At 46.3% G+C, this 19,035-nt stretch overlaps 1 protein-coding gene across 2 annotated transcripts in view; it reads right to left on the reverse strand.

Moving 5' to 3' along the window:
- The window catches only part of EPG5 (ectopic P-granules 5 autophagy tethering factor), a 568,130-nt gene that overhangs the window by 46,608 nt on the left and 502,487 nt on the right, over positions 1 to 19,035 (reverse strand). Inside the window, exon 41 of one of the 2 annotated variants that reach the window (XM_069218853.1) lies at positions 12,843 to 13,062. In XM_069218853.1, coding sequence (XP_069074954.1) covers positions 12,843 to 13,062 — 220 coding nt within the window. Of the gene's footprint in view, positions 1 to 12,842; positions 13,063 to 16,079; positions 16,200 to 19,035 lie in introns of those variants that run through there. The other variant, XM_069218854.1, reaches the window with a different exon arrangement.

Below are 19,035 nucleotides of genomic sequence, written 5' to 3' on the forward strand. Positions count from 1 at the left end.
AGTATGCATCCTGCAATCGAGGCTCGCCATAAAATCTACGTGGTCGAGTAGCTCTAGTCTCTCCTGGAGAGTGACCATACGGAAGGTCTTTTTCTGCAGGTACTTGTTGAGTTTTCTGAGGTACAGAATGGGACGCCATTCTCCTGACTTTTGTTTTTACTAGAAAGAAGAATTCCCCTTTGAGAGTGTGCAACTTTTCCTATGGCAAACTTCTGTGGCATACTTCTTTCCTGAGGAAGTGGAGATGGGACGGAAGTGATCTTTGTGGCAAGTGAAGAGGTGGAACTTGCACAAACTCCACAGTGTGGCCATATTTAATTAAATCTAGGACCCACTTGTCTGTTGTAATTGGTCGCCATTGGTTGTAATAGCAAAGGATGTGTGCTCTTCCGAGTGGTAGGGTAGAGGGAACTGTAGCAGGCTCCAAAGGATTGTCACTGTTTTCTGACAGTGACTCTAGATTTTGCGGGTTGTTCACGTCCAGGCTGCTGTCTGGAAAATGCAGTTTGTGGTGGTGCATCATAAGCTTGGTGCTGTTGAAAGGTGGGGCGAAATGATTGGCAAGTCTGAGGTTGGCATCTTTGATAGCTCCTTCGAAAGGAGTAGGTTCCCCGTCCACGCACTCCACGAAAAGGTGTCTTCCTGTACCGGAGCATTCCCAAGGACCTAGCAGCATCTGTCTCTGCCTTGATGGCCTGCGAGGCGCCATCTATGCCCTTTCCATGGCGGAATATGGTAGCCTTAAGCCAACCGTGGCGTCCATAGATGCATCAATGATTTCATAAGCAGATCGTTGTCCTTTCAGTAATATTTCCTGTGCCTCTTGTTTCTTATCTTCTGGTAGAAGTTCTAGATATGGGGAATGTCTGACCACATATGGTGGTTGAACTTCCCCAGTATCACAAAGCCATTGGCTACGCGCACTGTAGTGCCTGAAACAGTAGCCTACCTTCCTTGTCAGGAGGTGAAGTGATAGGCATGGAAGGATTTTTTGATTTTCGCTGCACAGCTTAGATGATTACAGGGTCTGGTTTTGGGCATCCCACCAAACATGCCGGTGTGTCATCAGAGGCCTTGTTTTTTTGTCAGTCCTGAGAAGGACTGCGATAACTGTAGCTGGTGCTTTCATTACCTTCACGCTTTCTTCCCATATATGATCAATTATAGGGATTGCCCTCACTGTTCTTCTTGACTGATCCTTAAAATTGTAAAAAAAGCAGTCAGACTGCTTGACTGTCATAAGAAGCTGAAACCGAGTAGAAGCTCTCTCCATCAAAACCGCCTGTGTCCCCTGGTGGTGAGTCTGCCGGTTGAGGAGCTGGAGGAGAAGGTGTGGGAATTATACATTCTTCCCACTCACTGCCAGTCGATAGAGTGTCCTGAATTTCTCCTTCTTCCGTGTTGTCATAAGAGGATAGCGGGTCTTGCCTTGGTGGCACAGAAATGTGCGAGGCCGGAGTCATTCTAGGTGTGAGAGGAGGCATAAGAGGTGGGGATGCCAGACTTGGAGGGGGTGTTAGTGATCCCGCAGTTGAAGGAAAGCATGTGCAGTAGTCCTGCAACATGGCGTGAAAGTCCTGCACCAATGCTACAGGAAGCTGAACCATGGACTCATGAATGGGTTTCATATATTGTTGGGTTTTGGCAGTACAATGCTGTTGGTGCTACTTCTGAATATATGAGCCATCATACTCGTCATTATCTTATTCCTGATATTTTACACTAAGCTGTGATGGACTATGTGCTGGGCAAAATAAACCATCATCATCTGACTCTTCCAAAAAATGAACAGGAGGCAATGGTGATATTTGGGAAGGGTCCTGAAGAAAACGTCTGGTCGACAGTGCTGTCAAGAATTAAGTGGCAAGATTGAAGGGCTTTTTATTTTAAGTGATGGTGGTGTCGCTGAGGGCTTTGTCGACGTTGGCGACAGCGATGATTGTGCCACCGGTGATGAAATAGCAAGAAGCACCACTGAGGTTGTCTTCATTGATGTCGTCAATGGTTTTGTCAGTATGTTTTAGGGATCTCCGTCGATGGAGTAGACATTATTTGTGTAGCTGCCGTCAACTGCACAGTTTTGGCTGGCGATGACATTTTTGTCAACAGTGGTCGGGAAACAGTGATTTTGATGGCACTGCCATCAACAATGAGAAGTCTGAAGAAGATTTCCCAAGGTTTGAGTTTTTGGAGAGTCAGAGTCAGCCTCAGTAGGAAATAAACACTTTCCTTTTTGTGAGGAGCTTTGTGAGGAGTCATGGTGTGTCTTTTTGGAAGCTTTTTTATTACTTTCAGGAGACCCTTGTCATCTTTTCCTCTACTTATGTTTTCAAGGACGGTGTGAGAGCTCACAGAATCCTCATCCACAGAAACAATGTTAGATTTGATTTTAAGTCTCTAACCATATTAACAACCTACCCTCTCTGTCTCTTTCGGGTTCTGGTTGAGAAGGTCCAACAAATCTTGCAATCTTTGACCTTATGCTGCGGGTACAAGCAATCTATGCAGTCCTTATGGAGAGCCTCTTGATGAAGCCTCTTCTGACCATGAGATCTACACGATCTGAAGAGTTCTTTTTTACAAGAGTCCGGCATGATAAACAGCAAATAGTTAAAAATGTCAGCAATGTGAAGAAAAACTAAACTGAGCAGAGTTCATGCAGACTCCCTATCACACGATGCGCGTTAGAAAATCTGAGGGACTCAGCCTCTCTTGGGAATGTTCTTCAGGTTGCTGTCGTCTAATTAGTTATAGCTCAAATTTGCTTCTTTTTTTTTTTTTTTTTTTTTACAAAAAGATGTGGATAGGCTATTGCAGTGACTATCTATTGCATTTTAGCATATGGTTATATTATGTACTGCTTTTCTAGTGATACTATGGGACTCCCACGTTGACGGCGGTGAAGATTCAAGCATGCGAATCTATGGAAGATCCAATATTGGAAAATCATCATCACATGATCCTAAAGTACTCTCTTCATCACCTGTATAACTAGCCCATTTACAGAACTGGAGTTACCTATCAATAAATATTTAATACATTAACATGATTTTAAAATGTGATAACATCTTACCTTGTGACACAAAAAATATTAACATGAAACTCTGAAAAATCCCAGACATTTTTGATGCCTAAGATGATGCCAAAGTTAGACATTTTTTAAAATAGGTTTTATTTACATTACACATAATATTTTATATCCCTACCACATATTACTTTCATTTTATCTAGTTTTTAGATACCAAAACTGAATATAACCATAATATACACTCAAAAACTTTCAAACATGGAACCCAAAGTATACAGCAGCATCACAATAGATCATACCTTGGAGATTAGGCCATTCGGGTGCTCTACATCCAAGATGGTACCCCCATATGGTAGCTACTGCTAACATCAAGGTAAATTCTGCAAATCCTGACTATTATAATGGTTGCTGACTGACAAGTGTCACAAGATGCAACAACAAAGATTTAAATTAAAATTTGCTAAATTTGAGTACAGCACTCCTATCACAGTAAACTAATTCAACCCCAAAAAGTAGTCAGGCTTAGCTCGAAGGCAATGTGTAAAGGATTTATGCAGCACTTCAAACAGGATTAAAATAAAAACACAACACAAGAAAAATCCCTCACCAATTTAGAAACATAGAGTAAAATATGATAAATGATTTGAGACCTAAATGACAAAAATTCAATCAGTAGAACCGGAGATATGCAATTTTAAAGATTTAAGTTAAAACAATGCTTAGAAGCACAAAGTTCCAACTGTGGCTATCTGGTCATGATAGACTGGGACAAACTTCCAAGTTCCAAGTTCAAGCCAACCACGGATTGCAGGCTGGATACAGGGGCCTATTAAGTATGGCTGAACAAAGTACTCGAAATCCTGGCTTTTGAATCGTTGTGAGATCCCATGTCAAAGACACATAGTGCAGCAGCGGTTCTGCGCATCTGCAGTTTCACTGCGAGGTCCTGCATCGAAGATGCAGTGGGCAGCGGCAGTTCCGATGAAGATGTTGGCTGAGCTTGCGAGTCAAGGTCCTGTGTCATAGTCGAGGATGCCAGCGACAAAGGCTTGCAATGCAAAGTCTTCTGTCCACGATGTGCCATGCAACGGTGCTTCTGAGAAACTGCAGGCTGGGATGCAAGATCCTGCATCATGGATGTATTGCAGCATAGAGGTTACGATGCAGAGCTGCGAAGAGATGCATCACACTGCGTCAGTTCTGCCCAAGAGCATCTTCAGGCCCACTTCCAAGAGTCCAGGACTAGGATGGCTTCATTTGGAGGGGGAAACACCTACAGTAGACAGTCCAGATAGAGTGCTAAAGGTAATTGGAGCCTTTTCTACCGGAGGCTCTGATCAGGAGGCCAGCAAATTAGCCCTTGTAGTAACGCAGATGGTTCTGGGTTCAAGATATGCAAGATCAATTCCTTCTTACTCGTGCAGTAGGGCAGCAGAATAGCAGTCCTCCTTGCAGAGCAGCAAAGCAGTCCTTCTGAGTCTTCTACATTTGTAGAGGTGTGGTGAGCAGTTGGGTCTGAGGGTTCAATATTTTTATCTTGTGTCAGATTTGAAGTAGGACAAGGTTCTGATGGTTTCTACCTCAGAGGTGTTTGGAATTTCCTGCCTCTCTGCTCTGGCCCCAGCTTACCTGGGGGCACAAACAACTAGTGCCAGACACTTTGTGAGGGTGCTCCCGCAATCAATCAAACAATCAATCAATTAATTCATAAAGTGCGCTACTCACCCGTCAGGGTCTCAAGGCGCTGGGGTAGGTGGGGTGGGAGCTATTGGTCGAATAGCCATGTCTTGAGGCGTTTTCTGAAGGCCAGGAGGTCTTGGGTCTGGTGTAGTTGGAGCGGTAGGGAGTTCCAGGTCTTGGCAGCGAGGTAAGAGAAGGATCTTCCTCCGGTGGTGGTGCAGTGAATGCGGGGGACGAGGGCGAGGCTGGCGGAACGGAGCTGGCGGGCAGGGGTGAGGAAGGTGAGTCTGTCTTTGAGGTAGGCCGGACCTGTGTTGTGGAGGGCTTTGTGTGCGTGGGTGAGTAGTTTGAAGGTAAACCTTTTTGATACGGGTAGCCAGTGTAGCTCTCTGAGGTGGGCAGAGATATGGTTGCAGCGTGGGACGACAAGGATGAGTCGGGCGGAGGCGTTTTGGATACGTTGCATTTTCTTTTGTAGTTTCGCCGTGGTTCCTGCATAGAGTGCATTGCCGAAGTCCAGTCGGCTGCTGACTAGGGCATGGGTGACTGCTTTTCTGGTTTCACCGGGAATCCACTTGAAGATCTTGCATAGCATGCGGAGGGTGTTGTAGCAGGAAGAGGAGACTGTGTTGACCTGTTGAGTCATGCTGAGTGCCGAGTCAAGGATGATGCCCAGGTTCCGTACTTGAGTGGTAGCGGTGGGGGCGGCTCCGAGGGAGGTAGGCCACCAAGAGTCGTTCCAGGCGGAGAGGTTGCTGCCAAGGATGAGGACCTCTGTTTTGACTGTGTCTAGCTTGAGACGGCTTGATTCCATCCAGTTGGCGATAGCGTGAAGTCCCTTGGGGAGGTTGTTTCTTGCTGTTGTGGGGTCTTTCGTGAGGGAGATGATCAGCTGGGTGTCGTCTGCCGTAGGTACTATGTTGATGTGGTGGGATTGTGCGATGTTGGCAAGGGGAGCCATGTAGACGTTGAAAAGTGTTGGGCTGAGTGACGATCCTTGAGGGACGCCACAGATGGTTTTGGAGGATTCGGACAGGTAGGGCGGAAGGCGGACTCTCTGGGTTCTGCCGGAGAGGAAAGAGGAGATCCAGTCGAGGCCTTGCCGCGGATCCCAACGTTGTGGAGGCGTGTTCGAAGGATGTGGTGACAGACGGTGTAGAAAGCTGCGGAAAGGTCCAAGAGGATGAGAGCTGCGGTTTCGCCTTTGTCGAGCATGGTCCTGATGTAATCTGTGGCAGCAATGAGTGCGGTCTCCGTGCTGTGGTTCTTGTGAAATCCGGATTGGGAGGTATCGAGTGCTTTGCTGTCTTCCAGGTAGCGGAAAAGTTGGCTGTTCACGAAGGGGAGGATAGAGTTAATGGGGTTATCTGGGTCTGCTTTGGGTTTCTTCAACAGGGCGTTGACGTTTGGCGTGTTTCCATCTCTCCGGGAAGGTGGCTGTCTCGAAGGAGCTGTTGATGATTGCGCAGAGGTGGGGTGCGATGATATTGCTGGCTTTGTTGAAGATCTGGTGCGGGCAGGGGTCTGAGGGGGAGCCGGAGTGGATGGAGGCCATGGTGTTGATGGTGTCTTAATTGTGGACGTGGGTCCAAGAGCATAGAGGGCTGGTGTTGTTTAATGCTTTGGGTTCGTGGTTGTCTGTGGTTGGCTGATGGGTCTGGGGTAAGAAGCTGTTGTGGATGTCTTCGATCTTTCGACGGAAGTGAGTGGCGAGGGGGTTGCAGAGTTCCTGTGATGGCGAGGGTTCGTGGGAGCAGGTCCTGGGGTTGGAGAGTTCTTTGATGATGCAGAAGAGCTCTTTGTTGTTGTGGGCGTTGGTGTCTATTCAGCTTTTGTAGTTGGTTCTTTTGGTAGAGCGGATTAGCTGGTGATGTTTGCGGATGGCAGTCTTGAGGGCGGTGTGGTTGGATTCGGTGGGTGCAAGGCGACAGGTCTTCTCCATTCTTCGACATTCCCATTTGGAGGCCTGCAGGTCAGGGGTGAACCAGCTGGCCTTGGGTCTGTGGTGGGAGTCTGAGGGTTGTTTGAGTGGTGCGAGAGTGTTGGCGCAGACTTCTAACCATTTGTGCAGGTAGGTGGCGGCTATGCTGGTGTCCTGGGAGGAGGTGCCTGGGTGAGGGTGGAGATGAGCTGTTCTGTTGAGATTCTGTTCCAGTAGCGGCGGGGGGGTTTGGTGGTGAGTGACCGGCTTCTGAAAGGAGAAATGGATGCAGCGATGGTCGGTCCATAGGAGTTCGGTGGTGTGGCTGAAGGAGATGTGGTTGCTGGCTGAGAAGATGGGGTGGAGTGTATGTCCTGCGGTGTGGGTGGGTGATGTGACGAGTTGCTGGAGGCTGAGGTTGGCGAGGTTGTTGATTAGGTTGGTGGTGTTGATATCGTTGTTTTCTAGGTGGAGGTTCAGGTCTGCAAGGAGGATGTAGTCCGTTGAGGCGAGGGCTTGGGAGCTGATGGCGTCGGCGATGTCGTCGCCGAACTGCGGTCTGGGGCCTGGGGGTCTATAGACCAGTGTTCCTCTGAGGGTGGTGTTGGCGTTGATGTGGATTTTGAAATGGAGGTGCTCGGCGGATTTGATGGTGTCTTGGGAGCTGGTGGAGACTCTTATTGTGTTTTTGTGGACTATGGTGATTCCTCCTCCTAGTTTGTTGCTGCGGTCTCTTCTGGTGACCTTGTAGTTTTCTGGTATGGCTATGGCTATGTCTGGTTCAGAGGCCAAATTCATCCAAGTTTCGGTGAGGAATGCGACGTCGGGCGAGTATGTGGTCAGTAGGTCCCAGAGTTCAATTGCGTGCTTGTGGACGGAGCGGGTGTTAAGCAAGATGCATCTTAGGCGGCTGTCTGAGGCTTTGAGTTGGAGCTTGGAGGGTAGGTTGCAGGTGAAATTGCAGGCTTTGCAGGAGAAGGGTCCTTTGGTGCGCATCGGAGTGGACTGGAAGCAGATAGAGGAGCGTCCTGGATTGAGGGCGTGGAGGTCATCTGCAGTGTAGTGGTGATTGGTGGTGCGGGGGCGTGTTGGCCAGGGGGTCTGGTGCTGGGTGCGGTCTTGAGGCAGACGGGCGCAGACGGGCTTGCCTTTGGCGTGCCAGTGGCGCGTCCACGCTCCAGCAGCCATAAGAGGGGAGGTGGGAGGGAGTGGCAGCTGGGAGGAGGGAAGGATCGACTAATGGGAGAGCAGGGGGGGCGGGGCAGCAGGGCTTGAGGCGGGAAAGGGAACAGAGAATTGAGGTGGAGGGAAGGGGCGGGGCCGCGGGGACGCAGCGGCGAGGGTGTGTGTATGAGCCAAAAAAACGGGCAAAAAGACTAAAACTGAAATGGCACCTGAGTGGAGCAGCGGTGTGGAGGAGCGACCTGCCTGACAGAAGCAGGGTCAGAGGTTGCTTCTTTCACCGCGCAGTGGCAGCCATAAGAGGGGAGGTGGGAGGGAGTGGCAGATGGGAGGAGGGAGGGATCAACGAATTGGAGAGCAGGGGGGGCGGGGCAGCAGGGCTTGAGGTGGGAAAGGGAATGGAGAATCAAGGTGGAGGGAGGGGGCGGGGCAGGGCAGCGGGGACGCAGCGGTGAGGGTGTGTGTCAGAGCCAAAAAAACTGGCAAAAAGACTAAAACTGAAATGTCACCTGAGTGGAGCAGCGGTGTGGAGGAGCGACCTGCCTGCCTGAAGCAGGGTCAGAGGTCGCCTCTCTCGCCGGGCTGCGGCAGCCATAAGAGGGGAGATGGGAGGGAGTGGCAGCTGGGGGGGGGGAGGGATCGACGAATGGGAGAGCCGGGGGGGCGGGGCAGCAGGGCTTGAGGCGGGAAAGGGAACGGAGAATCGAGGTGGAGGGAGGGGGGCGGGGACACAGCGGCAAGGGTGTGTGTCAGAGCCAAAAAAACGGGCAAAAAGACTAAAACTGAAATGGCACCTGAGTGGAGCAGCGGTGTGGAGGAGCGACCTGCCTGCCAGAAGCAGGGTCAGACCCTTTGTGATGTGCAACTGTGGGAGGTGACAGCTCCTCCCATGTCAGAGATGGCCCATCCTGGCAACACCTATTCCCGCTTTGTTTCACTGTCTGGGAGCAATAAACAAAGACCAACTGCCAGCTACACCGAGTCACGTGACCCAGGCAGCCATAAGAGGGGAGATGGGAGGGAGTGGCAGCTGGGGGGGGGGGAGGGATCGACGAATGGGAGAGCCGGGGGGGCGGGGCAGCAGGGCTTGAGGCGGGAAAGGGAACGGAGAATCGAGGTGGAGGGAGGGGGGCGGGGACACAGCGGCAAGGGTGTGTGTCAGAGCCAAAAAAACGGGCAAAAAGACTAAAACTGAAATGGCACCTGAGTGGAGCAGCGGTGTGGAGGAGCGACCTGCCTGCCAGAAGCAGGGTCAGACCCTTTGTGATGTGCAACTGTGGGAGGTGACAGCTCCTCCCATGTCAGAGATGGCCCATCCTGGCAACACCTATTCCCGCTTTGTTTCACTGTCTGGGAGCAATAAACAAAGACCAACTGCCAGCTACACCGAGTCACGTGACCCAGGATACATGCTGCAGGCACCAAATGGTTAGGGAAAGAAAATTCCAACTTTCTAACAGTGGCATTTTCAGAGCTGTAACTTAAAAATCAAACTTTAGCATAAAAGAGGGTTTAAAATTACAATTACAAACACCACACTCAACATTCCTACATGCTCCCGAATGAATATTATCACTTAAATGTAATAAGGTAACCCAATGTTATCCTATAGGAGATGTAGAACTGCAGTAGTGAAAAGAATGTAGGAGTTTTTCACTAACGGACCACGTAAGGCTTAAAAGTATGTGTCCAACTTTTATATACATTTATATACATTGCACCATGCCCTCTGGGGTATGTAGGGCCTACCCCAGGGATGACTTATTTGTATAAAAAAGGAAGCGTTAAACCCGGCAAAGGATTTGTTTTGCCAGGTTGAAATGGCAGTTTAAAACTACATACACAGGCTGCAGAAATGGCAGTTTAAAACTGCATACATAGGCTGCAGTGGCAGGCTGGAGGCATGTTTTACAGGCTACATGCCAGCTAACAGGGTCAAAACTGATTTGCATGTGGCTGTGTCCAAACTGGAATGGCATGGCAAGCAAATAAACTGATGGATTAAACCCAGATCTGTGACTTGGGGTGAATGATTTGTTCTGTATTCCGTCCATCATCTGTTGTTTTTGCACAGGCCCACTAACAGCATTTAACTTACGGGCCCAGGGTACATGAAGTTCCATTTTACTAAGAACTTATAAGTAAATTAAATGTGCCAATATGGTCTAAGCCAATGTTACCATGTTTAGGGAGTGAGCACAGACACATTAGCACTGGTCCTAAGTCCAACCAAAAAATTAAATCAGCAAAAGTGGAGGAGTAAGGCAAAAAGTTTGAGGGAAGACCACTCTAAAGCTGACAGGTCTAACAGTCAGAGAGAATGAACAGCCTTACCAAGAGGGGGTTATCATTAGGCTGCAGAGAAAGTACCACAGTAACACCTGCAGGTGTGTAGAAATGCTGTTCACCATTTAAATTTTGCTTGACCACAATTAGTAAGAACTGAGCATCAGAGAATAAAATAACAGTAAAGTAGAGACATGAATGAAAAATAAAACTGGCGGTAGCTGCATATTATCCTAAAGCACACAATTCACAAAAGGAAAAATAATGCATGGTCCATGGCTCAAGGCTGCTAAAATGAAATGTTGTTCCCTGACTCCAATTGTAGGAAATTGTGTTGTTAGTTGTGAGTCCTGCACAAGTAGTATGTCCACAATCCCCTCACTGGGAACCAAGCGCCACACTGTAGTGCTTGACTCTCTCAGGGTAGCGAGGCAGAGCAGTCCGATGCCTACTCAGGGGAGGTGGTGTGGGCTAGTAATCACCATTCACTGGCACGCAGTAATAATAACACTCAATAAATGATTGCCCAGTCAGCACGCTTTCTTTAGAAAAGGAGAAGTACATTTATTACATCCACACTCACAAATACTATGCAATAATTTACAAATATGTACATTGGCAGATAGAAAATACCATATATGACATTGTGCAAACACACGTGACCCCCTAAAGGGGTCACACAAACATATCAAGCAAGCCTATTGGTTTGTCAAGGTTTATGAGCAGCAAACCATATGTTATGATCACCATTATGTACTCAAATGCAATTGTTAAAGAATCAAATGGTTTCTTGAGCTAGCAAAATGCGTGTGCAGCATTATTCCTGCAGCAGGTGCAGTAGCATCGAGATCGGGCCAAGAGTTGTGAGCGGAGAACTTCACCTTACTTTTCATTGTCGTCTACCCAAACAAGGGGTGGTCCAATTGTTAGGTCTCACGCATGCGCTGTTTCTTAGAACTCTATTTTATTTTATTTTTTTAATCTAAAATGGGGCTTAGAGCCCACTCATTACTTACCACTGGTAGGCTAGCTTGTCCTTCTCATTTTTCTTACTTACCATTGGTAGAATTGCTCATCACTCTGCTTTCTCTTCCTTTTATTGGTTGGTGGCAGCTGGTTTCATATTGTCCGTCTCGCTTGCTTTAGACAGCTTTTGGAGAATTTTGTTTGCTCTTAAGATTCAACATACCATTATACTATAGATTTCTGCAAAAGCATTTTTTTTGTTATTTCTTTTTTTACACAAGCCGCTATTTTAATGCTGCACATGAGAACTAATTCCATTGGCTATGCATTACCGTTTTCTTTTTTAATACGTCTTCATAAAATGCATACATGATATAGCTTCCCACAGCCTAGGAGAAATGCAGAAGAGTGTGGTGTGTGTCTCTTCCTTTCATCTGCCCTTTGCAGCCACAAACCTCCAAAGAGTTAAACTCCGATCTGACGGATTTTCACCTTTTGGTTGTCAAACTGAGTCTGTCATACGTGATTTTGTAAACTGAGATTCATGTTTCCTTGTAGTTGAGTTTTCTTCTTGAGGTCAGTGCTTTTGAGGGACACACTAAAACTTACTGCTTCTAGAAAAAAATCACGAACCCACCGGACACTGGGCGGTACCAATACGATTGCGACAGACACCAGTAAACTAGCGGCTTACATCTTGAGCTCGTTACTGCCCACAGAAAATAACAAGCATTGGCAAAGCCAAGAGGTGTCGCCTTTGTGAGATCTATTGGCTTTGTCAATGTTTCTTAGCCATGTTAGGCTATAACATGGCCAGGGTTAGCCACGTCGTAGTATTTTTAGTTTTTTACTTTCAGCTATGTTGCACTGAAACCATTGCAGTTGAGCAACATGTCTAAAAAGCATTGACAGAGCCAACAGGTCTCACATAGGAGAAGCCCTTTGGCTTTGCCAATGCTTGTTACTCAAGTTAACACAATCTGGACAAAAGTTACACCTCGTTAGCATACGTTTAACACCTAAACAGGAGAATCAGCAACTAAAAGATAACCAGTTAACCTTTACAAAGGTCCTTCTATTGAGCTGCAACCCACATGTCAGCGCTTTTAGTACCTTTTGATCCAATTGAGCTAGAAACAACATTTTATTTTGCTAAAATCTGTAAACTATGCAGCAGATGATGAGTTATACGGCAAGTGTGACAAATCCCTAATAAAGTGGAAAGCACTTTAGTCTTATAATTGCATCGTAGGGTGGACCTGTTCATATGATTAATGACAACACGTGTCTAATTGTTCATATTCACTTAAGTCTACTTGACCCACGAAGTCAACAATGCTGACGATTTTCAACCCGCTAGTTAAACTTGTACACTCATTTCAAAATGTGTAAATCAGTGCATAAGATATTTTTGCTTTGGTAGGGGAACAGGTTTCATATTTACGTGCGTCCACGATTATGATGTTCTTTTTCTTTTTGTAATGGAAGAAAACATCACGGTTCCCTTCCTGAGCATAAACGTGGACACACCAAATTGTATGGCTCCTTCCCTTTTCAAATAAAAAACACTTTGTACAGGGAATGGCAAATCTACGTTTTTAAATTCAACTTCGAATCATATAATTAGTTTAGCTTCTAAATGAAGCATTATGAATTTTGAAACTAAATTACAATTCTTTTTCATTTTAAATAGTGCGTGTAACGTGACAAGCTTGTAAATAAGACGTTCTCTGTTGCCTGTAAATAATGAGAAACTTCTTCATAACATGAAAGCCATACCTTGGCGTCGCCTGCTCGAGCCACTTGCTGATTGTTTGTAGAACTCTCATCTCATTGGTCAGCGTTTGCTCTGCATTAAGGCTTTGTAGAATATACACATAAAGGGTCAGGTAGCCTCCAAGGGACATGCACTCCTGAAAGAACTCTTCAGCCGAAAGTTCTGGAATTTGAAGCGAAACTAGAATGGGACCCCATCCCGGGCCCTGGCTTAGAAAAGATTCTACGACACAAAAAGGAGAAGCTTTCAGGTAAAACTAATGCAATGTGAGGTGGTGTCAAGTGAAAACATTAAAGAAACCACTCAATGAATAATATCGATTCAGACACACACATCTACATCTCTTCCCATGAGAGAACTTTTCAACAGGTTACCTTGAAATGTTCTACTTCACCCCTCATACACATATGGCAACAGAGAATATGGGTAGGGCATGAGCATTCTTAGGAAAGTAGTAGCGGAGAGGAAGGGGGATGGATGTGACATAAGTATCGCTGGCCTTGCAAGGGCGTAACTAAACATCTGTTTAGAGGAGTTATTGTGAAAGTGTAACTAGCACAAATATAACATTGTTTGGACATTTGGAAACCTTTGAGGTTTCGATGTTTTGATAGTCGATTTTGTTATAGCAGTATGTTTATCTTTGTAATGTTAAATATATAACACTGAGTTAATTTACTGTTTTTGCACTCAGGCCCTCATTACGACTTTGGCTGATGGAAAAGCCCGTTCACCGAATCCGTGCGGTCAGAAAACTGCCAGTGCAGTGCCCTGACAGCGAGGCCTATTACAAGTTTCCTGCTGGGTTGGCGGGCGTAAACAGAGTTTCCGCCGGCCGAGCAGGAAACGACCCATAACATTGACGCCATCTCATAATGGAGGCGGCGGCAATGTTGCGGTGCAGTGAAAACGCAGACAGTGAAAAGGGCAATGGGTCCGGCCATGGGGGCCCCTGCACAGCTCATGCCAAGCGCATGGGCAGTGCAGGGGCCCCCATTGTGCCACCCGCGCCCCGTCTACTCCAGTTTTTACATGGCGGTACAACTGCCATGTAAAAGCTAGCGGAGAGGGGACTCATAATCCCCAGGGCAGCGCTGCTTGCAGCACTGCCATGGCGGATTGAGACTGCTGGCACCGCCAGGCCATTCACCACAGTCACAATGTGGAGTCCGACTGCCACCGTGAGTCTGGCGGTCAGACTCGTAATGAGGGCCTCAGTATTTTTTGACGATGTAAATTTCTGAAATTTTTGAAAATTGAACAGAGAACTGAATATCAGATTTTGCAGTGCAGGACTTCACCCAGCATGCCTTTACTAAACGGGAATTACAATGTGTTTGCCTTTAAAAAACACATTGTAATACCATGCAGGCCTTTGTCACTCCTACCATGCCTTCACCACATAATGCAGCGGTATCACACCTTTACTTTTACCCATCCATGAACCCTAAAGCCCCCTTACCTCTATTTACCTCTACCGACCCCTAGACCCTTACATCCCTTACTTAACCTCTCTCTGCCTCCACAACTGAGTGAAAATGACCTCCCTTTACCACTACCTGTACCTGAACCCTAAAAAAAACCCTAACTTTTCTTTACCGGTATTCTGAAGTCTTAAAACCCTTTACCTACCCTTACCTCCAGTTGCCTGAACCCTAAAAACATTTACTTTCCTTTACCTATACATCCCTTAACAACTCAAACGCATACAAACCTCAACCCTTAAATCGCCCCCTAATTTTAAATGACATGACAATTATGACATTTTTAAAAAATGCGTGACTGTATAGTAAAGTAGTTACCTTCATCTGCAGACAGACCATGTGAAACCTGCTCATGAACAGGCTTATTAGGAGGGAGAGCCCAAAATGATGACCTTCCTATACTTTTAACAATTTAATAAAAATATTTGTACTTTTATTGGTTCTTATTTACTTCATAGTTTACATTCTAATGTTCAATTTAGGAGTGGCAACAATTCCATTTTTGGATACAGCAGATCTTGATTCACAGACTCAATCCCTGCAGATATTCACATCTGTAAATGAGATTTACTACGTAGGAAAATATACCACCACTTATTTTGAAGGTTACAATAAAAGCAGAAAAAGTGATATGATTAATTTTTGAATTATTCTGATCTGTACATCTAACTGCGGATTCCTCACGTTAGAATATTCTCTAGGTGCCACACTGGATCTGGAAACATTTGTCCAGCAATGCTCCTAAGCATCAGTAGGAGTCATTGTGCGCCTTGCGTTGGCTCTATATCACCCAGGAAGTGACAGATCTGATCTCCATATAAGCATCACACCTGTTCACTGACGTCAGTTCCTTTCTTTCTGTGATTCCTGATGTGGATCCAGAGATTCGCTCCTAATTTAGTCAGTCTTCCATTAATTTTCAAATGTAATCCAGTGTGCTCCTAAACCAACAGATTTCAAACTGTGTTGTACTGGAGGAAGCAGATGACTGTTAGGGACCCACACAAGGTGTGCCTCTGGTGTTTGGGCATGCATCATGACTCAAAGTCATGCAACAAAATGCACCTTCATGCCCCTGAAAGTGGTCTGGAAACAATAAGCAAAGCTGTACATCACTGACCAAAAAAAGAAGCTGTGGTCGCGCTCCCTTCGTGGGTGTAGACTGGATCTCACTCCTGTGGCTGTTCCACAAGAAGTCTTTTTTACAGTAAAGTTATTTACTAAGTCCAAATGCAAAGGTAAAAAAAGAGAAGCATGGCTCGATCCCATCCCCCACTCTTTATCAAAACAGAAGGGACAAGGGAGTCACAATGTCAGTCGGTCTCCCTCTAGATCCAAGGTCGTAGAGCTGTTTCCTCAGTTAATTACAGCGCGCCCTAAGTTTCCTGACATACAAAGGGTGCTGGAAAGAATGCTTACAATAAGCCTCACCTCAGGCATTTGATTGGGTAATATTCCAGCCAACAGATCTTTTGCCCAGTAAGCCACCTCAGATTAGACCCAGCCATTTGCAAATCAGTGTTGGTCCTGCTCCAGTAGAAACAGTCCAGCCCAAACCGCCAAACTAGGCCATCAATTAACTGGAACACAAGCAACCCAAAAGCGGTTCTGACCTGACTTGCTTCTTCAGCCTGGTGTAGCCTGAGTTCCCCAGGCCACTGGCAATGCCACAGCAGACTGATGCTTTCAAGGAGGCCATGCTGCAAATTTCTGGTGCTCTTCTAGCTCGTTCTGGTGTGCCTTTGGGACCTAGGGTACAGCCTCCAGTCGAATTATAGTGCTGGTGGATACTACTCCATCGCTGGGCCTCATACTGACTTCATCCACTTCAGCTCCCAGACTTTCACCGACTCTTCTTCGGCGATGCCGGAACTGCTGTCGGAAGAGGATTCAGTGCTGATTCCGATGTATAACATCAAATTGACTTCAGCCCATTCTTAACTAATGTTGCATTACAAGATTACAAAAGCACAACGAGTCATCATACAAGCTAACTATGAATTAGAGACTCTACCAGGCAGACAAACAAGCCGAGGTTACATTTTTTTTTGGTTCTGACTCCGAACAAGGTAAACCCCAAGAGCGAGATGGCAATATGGGGAGATAGCTATCTTCTCCCTCACTATACATGTGACAACTTTTACAAGGGCTTAAAAAATTTGAGTGGGCTTGACACCTCCTCTCATACAGGGTTTGACTCGCCACGTGGACGAGCAACACAACAGACTGCATACTTTTCAGTAGTGGTTCGATGTGCAGCTGAGGTCCTCGATTTGCAGCTGCCTTCAGTAGAGAACAAAATAAACGCCCCTTATAGAAATTTTGCAGCCTAGGCCAGCCACAGCTGAGCCCCTGCTCCTCTTTATCGAGCACCTCACCAATATCTAGATGGGCACTAGGACAAAGCCCTGTTCTTCCCTAGGCACCACAGACTGAATCCTGGCGATCCTGATTTTCTCACTAAACCTCCTACTCTAGACAGCCTGGTGGTATAGGCTTTAATACGCAAGAACAGCCACAACTTATTCCTCATGACTTCTCCCAAGAGGATTTAGGCTTTTGGATTGCTTCTGTAATCCTACCATTAAGATTATTCAATGCTATTTGTTTATTAGGTCACTTCAAACATGCCCTTTAGGGCATGGCAAGCAAAATCTTGGCAGCAGTCCCGGAAAACCTTAGGGCTGCTCTTGCTCAGAAAATTTATAATGAACAAGACACAGCTAAATGTTATTTGTGCTGACATACATTTTACTGATTGCTTGATAAGGGCGGTTGGCACCAGCGTTGTGCTTCGCTGACACGCATGGGTGTCTGCCACAGGATTTCCTAGAAATATACAAGCCTCTCTCATGGATATGCTCTTGGATGGATATGGCTAGGTCTTTTTGCCACCATCAAGCGCGTGCAGTGTCAAACGTTTTCATCACTGAGTTTCCGCAAAAACACTTGCTAGTAGGTGCATTCAGGCTGGAATGGAACACAGGACTCTCCGTATACTTTCCTGTTTCTACCCTCCCCTCACCAAGTTCTAAAAAAGATCAGTAATGACCAGCTCCAAGCCATCCTAGTGTCTCCAGATTGCGCCAGGGGGGTATGGTACCTGGAATGTTTGGGCATAAGCACCTGCACTCGGATCAGGCTACTATTTTGGAAGGATCGTACTTCATAGCACCTAAGCTGTGTTCTTCACTTGAACCAGCACTTGGTACACCTCCGTGCATGGAGACTGAGAGGCAGCAGTTCACTGCATTCAAACTGCTGCCTTTAGTGCTGTATGTCATGCTAAGTGCCAGGAATACATCCACTAAGTTGAATTATGCCTGGCACTGGGACAAATTTGAGGCCTGGGGTGGTATTCACAAGACTGACCCTTTACAAGCCAAGATGTTAGCTGTTCTATTGTTACTGTTGGTTTTGGCCCAGCAAGAGCTTGCAGTGGGCTCTATTAAAAGGTAATTTGTTGGCCTTTCTACAATTGCCAGACCAGCCATCATTGTTTAAATCACCTACTGTGATGAGGTTTATTAAAAGATTGGCACTTATTTGCTTCAAGACCCTTTGTGATGCTTCAGTGAGCTCTTAGTTTGGTGTTGAACATGCCATGCCCTTCAAGCCAAGGCATAGCTGTTTGCTTCATCTCATGACTTTAAAGAATATCTTCACTGTGATAACCTCACCTTGTCACATGAGTGATGAGCTTCTAGCACTGTCTGTTCAACCTCCCTTCACCACCTTTTTCGCGGACAAACTGGTGCTGAGGACTTGGCTTGCCTTTTTGCCTCAAGTCATGACTCCTTTCCATGTTGCACTATTCATCACCCTTTTCAGTATTCTTTGGTCCTACCCCCCCAATCATCCCTTAAAAGGGGAGGCCAGGGTTCATTGGTCTGACCACAAAAGGGCTTTAGGCTTTTATATTGATCATACCAAAGAAGAAAATGTGGAAAGGGGCAGAAGAGGACCCTGCTGAAGTGGATAGTCCTCTGTATTAAGATAAGCTACATCCTGGCCTAGAAGCAGTCTCCAGAATGTTTGAAAGCCCATTCCACCACCGTTGTGTTAACAAGTGGAGTGCCTATCCTTGACATCTGCCAGGCTGCAACATCGGCACCAGTGAACATGTTCACAAAGCACTGCCTTGACAGCCAGTCTGAAGGTAAGGACATTTCATCCTTTCAGTGCTTTTTGGTCTGAGTCCACTCCATACACCCTCCACCTTTTGAAAGTACTGTCTTAGTATCTACTGGAAAGGTGAAGAATCTGTGATAAGAAGAATCCATCAGAAGAACAAGTTACTGACCTTTGGTAACATGTAAAAGCCTAAAGCTCTTTTGAGGTTCATTCAATAGAACCTTTCCTACTTTTCCAAAGGATAAGGAGTGAGAATAAATGCTGGGTGAGTGATGTACTGCCCAGTGTGGAAAGGATTCACAACTTTAGGCAAGAAGGCAGCCTAAATTTGCCTCGAAAAAAGGTGGTGTAGGGTGGTTGCACCAACAGTGCCTGAAGTTCACCTCATGATGAGCTGAAGTGATCGCAATGAGGAAGACAATCGTTATAAGGTCAGAAGCCCAGAATCTGCAACAAGCAGCTGTGCATTGGCTTGTCGGCTGTACATATAAGAAATGTTAAGAACAAGTTAAGGTCACACCGTGGCATCACAAACAATTGAGGAGGAAACATGTATGAAACCTTTAATTAACAGTTT

The sequence above is a fragment of the Pleurodeles waltl genome, chromosome 1_1, assembly GCF_031143425.1.
Source record: "Pleurodeles waltl isolate 20211129_DDA chromosome 1_1, aPleWal1.hap1.20221129, whole genome shotgun sequence".
NCBI classification, from domain to species: Eukaryota; Metazoa; Chordata; class Amphibia; order Caudata; family Salamandridae; genus Pleurodeles; species Pleurodeles waltl.